Consider the following 6,924-nt stretch of genomic DNA (forward strand, 5'->3'; position numbering starts at 1 on the left):
GAAGGATTACTAATCCATTCCTTCACATCGACATAGAACGTGTTGCTCTTGCTAAGATATGAGCTACGAGCCTACGACCTTCACAGACCTATGAGTAAAGTCAATTAGCACGTTATCAAAGTGCTTACGATAGTCAAGACAATCCAAGACAATTGTGTGAACCTGGGGTTTTTGACAAGCATCTGACAATTGCTTTGCGTCTGTTTTGAAGACATTGAGAACAAGTAATTTGTCTGTTTCATATCTGAACTTTTGAATTTATAAATGACGTCAAAATTAATCTATTTTTGCATTAAACATGCTGCTTACAAGAGTTAAAAGGTTAGATAATAAATAACTATCAAGCTAGCTGTAGATTAAGCAAGGCGTACTTTGATAATAAATGATAATCATTTTATAAGATAACTGACTGATCATCATCTCAGCAGATACAAATCTTGATTTGCTTATTACAAAAGTCGTACAACTTGCCCAGAAGTTCTGAACCGAAATAGAAAAAAATTTATGTGTTGACTCTAAGAAAACCGTACACCCCGTGTTGGATTTGCCAACCAAGTACTTCTGTCTATTTATAATATTTGCAGTTTCTGCTTTCTCACATGCAAATTGTATGCAGCTTCTATCTCTTCTTCCTCTTGTACTTGTAGCCATTTCTTGATTCTCTTCTCTGATCCCTTCTGTTTTCTCTTCTTTTTTTTTTGTATACGATAATTGATGATGCAGGACGAGTAATAAGGTCTAGCCTTAGTTCGCATCAACTGAGCGAAACAAAGCCAGACCGACAGAGGTGAAGAGCTCATGGCTCAAGAGCCAAGCAACCAAAAAACCAAGAGTGAGATCGTTCGGTTACAAAACAAATGTTCAAATATCCCTATAAATTATAAACATCAGCTGCAACAGATTGCCATTTTAAATCACATTGTTAGGAAGCTTTGCTTGATTTTTGTTTAGAACTCAATCTAGCTAGCTCATCAGAAGATCCAGTACTGATCAAGCTCATTTCTTCTTGCATCTTATATTTTATACATATTTTAGTTGCTCACAAATCATATATAAACACATATTCTAGCTTCTGATTATTCATAATTCATACTGTCTTCGAGTTTTCATCATGAAATTTGGAAAGGAGTTGAAGTCACAAATGGTGCCCGAGTGGCAAGAAGCATATATGGATTATGAATTCTTGAAAAACCTCTTAAAAGATATCCTTCATCACAAAAAAGATACTACCCCTGCACCTAATTCTGATCATCCATCAGGATTAACGCGAACTCTGTCACACTACAGAGCTTTTAGCGGTCTGACATCAGTTCAAAGAAGCCTCTCTATGCGCAGTACCACCAGTAGTCACCACGAAGACATTGAGAACCACCCCATTGTGGTGAACAATGTCAAGGGACTGGATGGGGAAGATGGCTATGTCACCACTTATCGCGGGGCAGGGGAGGATGATGGAGAGCAGGAGCTTATCTTCTTTAATAGGCTTGATATTGAATTCAACAAAGTTAACAAATTCTACAGGGCTAAAGTTGAAGAGGTGATGAAGCAAGCTGATGAGCTGGATAAACAGATGAATGCTTTGATTGCTTTTCGGATCAAAGTTGATAATCCACAGCATGCTTGGTTTGAGACTGCTGTTGATATCGATAAATTTGCTTCCACCACCTCATTATCAACTTCAAATTCTTCCTCTGGAAGGGGGCCTAGCAGTAAGTACTAAAATTATTACATCTTCACACAAAAAATCGCGCACATTAGATAGCTGATTTATAGCAAATATTTTGTATCAATTACAAATTGTTATTGTGCAGAAAGAATATTGCCTGAGCAAATGGATAAAATAGAAGAAGACAGATCCCTAAGAGGGCTGCGGTCAGATGATTCGGATGATTTATCATCAAGGGATCATCGCATATCAGACGAAATACGACATTCATCAGGCCGAGTTGTTCCAGAAGTAACAATGAGCAAAAGTTCAAGAAGTAGCACAGATAGTGACTCTGTCTCTGGTAGACCACCATCACTTGAGATACTAAAACGTGTGACGGTTAACAAAGCGGCTGATACGCCTCTTTCGACAATCAAGAACGTCCTTAACGTTCCAGTGGACACGAACTTGAAGTTCACTAAAGAGAATCTGAGTAAAGTTGAAGATCAACTCAAAAAGGCTTTTGCTGAGTTTTATCACAAGCTTAGACATCTGAAGAGCTACAGGTAAATAGTTAATCATTTGAATCCATCTTGTTCGCTTAACTATTAATTTAATTAAGTAGAAATTTAATTGTGTGTTTCTGTTTTTTATTAATAATTGTAACAGCTTCTTGAATATTTTGGCCTTTTCAAAGATCATGAAAAAACATGACAAGGTACGCAATAATCAGTTAGTCCAGCTCGTTTTTGTTTTATTGCCTGCACACCGACACACCCGAGTCTCGGATCTAGATTGGACTCTGGTTCTTAGATAGTTTTTTTAATGCTCAAATTCGACCAATTTGCAGATTACTTCAAGAAATGCTTCAAAGTCCTACCTAAAAATGGTTGACAACTCGTATATTGGTAGCTCCGATGAGGTAATGTGACCTTACAATTGTTATATCAGTTTAGTGATTCAAACTTTTTTATTTAAACATAGTTATATACTATTTTTCCTTACATCTGTTTCGGTGTATATCTGTCAGGGGAGTGATCTCAAAAAATACATTTGTCTTCGTAAGAAATTATTTATAAAGTATAGGTATTTTTGTGAATATTTACGAGCATGAATGTAAAACCAGAAATCAACGAAGGTGATGACTAAGGATTAATTGAACTAAAAATTGGATATATTATACTATTATAATATTAATACTTATCATAGTCATAGAAGAATAATTTATAATGATTAATCAAATTTTAAAAGTCAAAGCTGAAGGTATATATCTCACATGAAATTAATCGGAAGTTGATCGATCGAATCGGGAATTTTTAGAACCATGTAAACACACTTATTAGATGAAATAGTTGATGATTGGTTTAAAAACAAAGTTTGAGTAAATTTGACCAATAATTTCAGATTATGACAAACAAACCAGTATAGTACTATGCACGTCAGTCAGATCCATATATTAGTCAGACGCTACTTTCGGCCGATTTAAGATTAATTTTCTTTTTAACTGATGTATATAGTTATTACTGGAACACTGAGTAACTTCTAAAATTTGACATCAATCAATTAGTTTTCAAATTTTTTAGCATCACTAATGGAACTGCAGAACTTGGCAAATTACAGTTCTAAAGTTTTGCTAATCAATTTGTGGATAATCAACCACAGGTAATTTCCAAGCTCCTGGACAGGGTCGAGGCAACATTCATTAAACATTTTGCTAATGCAAATCGCAAGAAAGGACTCGACACCCTTCGACCAAAAGCTAAAAAAGAAAAACATAGAGTCACAGCTTCTCTAGGTAAACAACCTGCAGACTCTATTCAGTAATTTAAGTTTTCCCTGATTGATCAGACTACTCAAATTAGAACTATTTCTGGTAACTTCTATTATGCTGAAACAGAATAAGATATATTTTGATAATTTTTAGTGTTGTTTAACCCACTGAAAATCAATTGGACCAGGTTTTCTTGCTGGTTGCACAGTGGCTCTTCTTTTCGCCCTTGTTATGAGTGTAAGAACCCGTAAAATAGTTGAGAAAGACGGCCATGGACAGTACATGGAAACTATGTTTCCTCTGTACAGGTATATAAATGGACTTGTACATAATTCAGATACTGTGACATTTCATAATTAAATAAATGTATCTGCACTTGAAATGCAGCTTCTTCGGGTTCATTGTCCTGCACATGCTGTTCTATGCGGGGAATATTTATTTCTGGAAGAAATATAAAATAAACTATCAGTTCATATTCGGGTTCAAGGCAGGAACTGAATTAGGATATCGAGAAGTTCTCCTACTGAGTTTTGGACTCTCTGTGCTAGCATTAGCAAGTATTCATGCGAATCTTGACATGGACATCGACCCTAAAACCAACGACTACCAACAATTCACGGAGCTCATTCCTCTGATTTTAGTAATTGTAAGTTCACTGATTAATTAATTTCGAATTTTAGCCCTGTTATCTTTTTGCACTAATTAATTTATATTTAACCCTGTTGTATCCTGCAGCTGATATTTCTGATAATGATCTGCCCATTCAACATCATATATCGTTCCAGCCGCTACTTCTTTCTTACATGTTCGATTCACACTTTCTTTTCTCTGTTATACAAGGTACAGTATGTCCCAAAAGTTTATACAATATATATTGGTGCTTTTTTCTCATGAATGGATACAATGCAGGTTGTGCTTCCGGATTTTTTCGTGGCGGATCAGTTTACCAGCCAGGTTCAATCCTTCAAAAATATTGAGTTTTACATCTGTTACTACAGTTCGGGTGGCTACAAAGTTAGAGAACACGATTGCAATAAAAATACTGTTTTCAATGTCTTCACTTACATTTTAGCCCCGCTCCCCTTTTGGTGGCGCATGCTTCAGGTACAAATCTTTTTGTTTCTCCCTCCGTCCCAATTAATTTATCTGTTTTGTTTGACTTTTTGTGGTCAAATTGACCAAACTTTAACCGGTAATTACTAATAATTCTTACATGATCTTGAAAACGGGAAAGTATGGTCAATTTGACCATAAAAAGTCAAACAAGACAAATAAATTGGGACGAAGAGAGTATAACTCTGCAGGATTAATGGTATGAATGTATTTTATCTCGTCTTTGTTTTTCCTAGTGTGTGAGGCGATTCTTCGAAGAAAAAGATGCTATTCAAGGATGGAACTCACTGAAATATTTTGCTATAGTGGTATCATTTGCTACAAGAACAGCTTATGGTAAAAACAACAGCAACGAGTGGTACATAATAGCTTGGGTGACCTCTATAGTTGCTGGCGCAGTCGCTGCATATTGGGACATTGTTTTCGATTGGGGTCTTCTCAACAGGAAATCCACTAACCCTTGGCTCAGAGACAAACTCATTGTTCCCTACAAAAGTGTTTACTTTGCAGCCATTGTAAGTCTTCAATATCATTATCACATGTTAATTAATTACTTCTTGGTGCTCAGATAAATTGATACGTATATCCTTCGTATGTGAACGACAGGCCTTGGATGTGTTGCTGAGATTTTCGTGGATTCAAATTGTTTTGGACTTGGAAGTTCCTTTCCTGCATGAACAAAGCATGATTGCAGTTATAGCTATTCTGGAAATTGTTCGTCGTGGAGTTTGGAATTTCTTCAGGTAAAATAATAAAATTAAATTATAATCATCCATTCCTTGTACACGGCTTCTATGACTATTAATTAAGAGCAATGCTACATGCACACAATTGGGTACAAAATTTTGCACAAAAGAAGCAGTGTAGTAAGACGCATAAATGCAGACACAGTCACACGGAAACATATTTAAGTATGTTACATATGTGTTGTGTAGGTTGGAGAATGAACACCTGAACAATGTGGGCAAGTACCGTGCTTTTAAGTCTGTACCCCTGCCCTTCAACTACGAAGAAGATGAAGATGCATGATGCCTAGCAAATCGCTGCAGTCTCCGGTCTCGTGCATTGGTAGGAATACAGAGCATATGTGTACAGAGAGTTTCGAGTAAAATGCATTGTTGTCATCTGTTCAACTGTTTGGTTTGTGCTGAAATGCATTTGACATTTCCGTTGATAATAACTAAATTCACAAAGCCTAGAAAGACCAGTGAAGGTCTAGGGAATTGAGGGATTTTCACCTGGCCTTCTGAGTTGTTATTTGTTCATGTTCAGTTTGGATTTCACCTTTTATTTTTATGTATTTGAATTTGGTATGCAGATAATAATATGTCTCAGACTCTGGGTGTCTCATTAATCATTCAAAAATAAAAGACTGCTTATTTGAAAATAAAAAATAAAATTAGGGATACTTTCACAAAATTCCAGAGGCTTTTCATGTTTCCTCATAATTTAAAGCCTCTAGCAAGTGCACTTAGATGCAGAAACTAATAGAGGAATCCATAGACTGCAACATCGATCAACAATCTGATCACAAGAGTATAAAGAACGAGTTAAATGCACAACGTGTACCTCAACTTTCCACTTCGTGCACTTTGTGTACCTCGAATTTGACATCTTGCAAACTGTGTACCTACATTTACAAGATTCTAGCGAGTTGTGTACTTCCGTTAGTTTCTCACTAACACCGTCAAGAAGCTAGGGTTATTCTTGTCTTCTACAACTCATCACTTCTGCAACCATTCGTGGCAAAACAGAACACGCATTTTATGATACAGTATTTCCATATAGCTTCTACGTGTTCTCAGGTCTCAACTAATTACACAGTACAAGGATATATATAACAAACAATGCCAGAATAATCCTGTAATGGACTACAAAGAAGCAGATAGAGATTTGTAATCATTTACGTGTGAGAAACCATGTCTTACAAATATTAAAAAGGAACATTTAGTTACACCATTTATCCAAGAGCAACACACGAGGTTCAATATGTGTCATACGGCTAATCATTCGGAATGTCCTGTTCAAAGATAAAAATAAGGTTTAGGAAAATATAAAAATTATATTTTCATAAAAATTTATTTTATTATAAATCATAGATAATAAATTATATAAAAATAACATTATTTATATGAATATAAAAATCAATAAAAACAATGTTATATTGAATAATCTATTTTTACAAATAAGTAATATTATATTGTATATGTGATTGTTTACGTTATTTAATATAAAATTAATTTACAAACAAATATTAAATTATAAATTACAAAAGAAAACTATGTAAGTTAAATTTTAATGGTCATGATTCATGAACATTAAATTCTTATTAGATATTGTATCTTATAAAAAAAATAAGGTCTTGGAAGATATAAAAATTATATTTTCATAT

At 34.9% G+C, this 6,924-nt stretch overlaps 1 protein-coding gene across 1 annotated transcript; it reads left to right on the forward strand.

Moving 5' to 3' along the window:
- Nucleotides 1-533: 533 nt before the first annotated feature.
- Nucleotides 534-5,866, forward strand: LOC108197967 (phosphate transporter PHO1 homolog 3). Its single transcript, XM_017365702.2, has 12 exons — nt 534-1,709; nt 1,812-2,214; nt 2,318-2,366; nt 2,499-2,570; nt 3,311-3,443; nt 3,607-3,727; nt 3,807-4,065; nt 4,155-4,259; nt 4,329-4,523; nt 4,769-5,047; nt 5,139-5,275; nt 5,468-5,866. The coding sequence occupies exons 1-12, from the start codon at nt 1,112-1,114 to the stop codon at nt 5,559-5,561; spliced, it is 2,445 nt and encodes an 814-aa protein (XP_017221191.1). The 5' UTR covers nt 534-1,111; the 3' UTR covers nt 5,562-5,866.
- Nucleotides 5,867-6,924: the final 1,058 nt, after the last annotated feature.

This window comes from Daucus carota, chromosome 8 (genome assembly GCF_001625215.2).
Source record: "Daucus carota subsp. sativus chromosome 8, DH1 v3.0, whole genome shotgun sequence".
NCBI classification, from domain to species: domain Eukaryota; kingdom Viridiplantae; phylum Streptophyta; class Magnoliopsida; order Apiales; family Apiaceae; genus Daucus; species Daucus carota.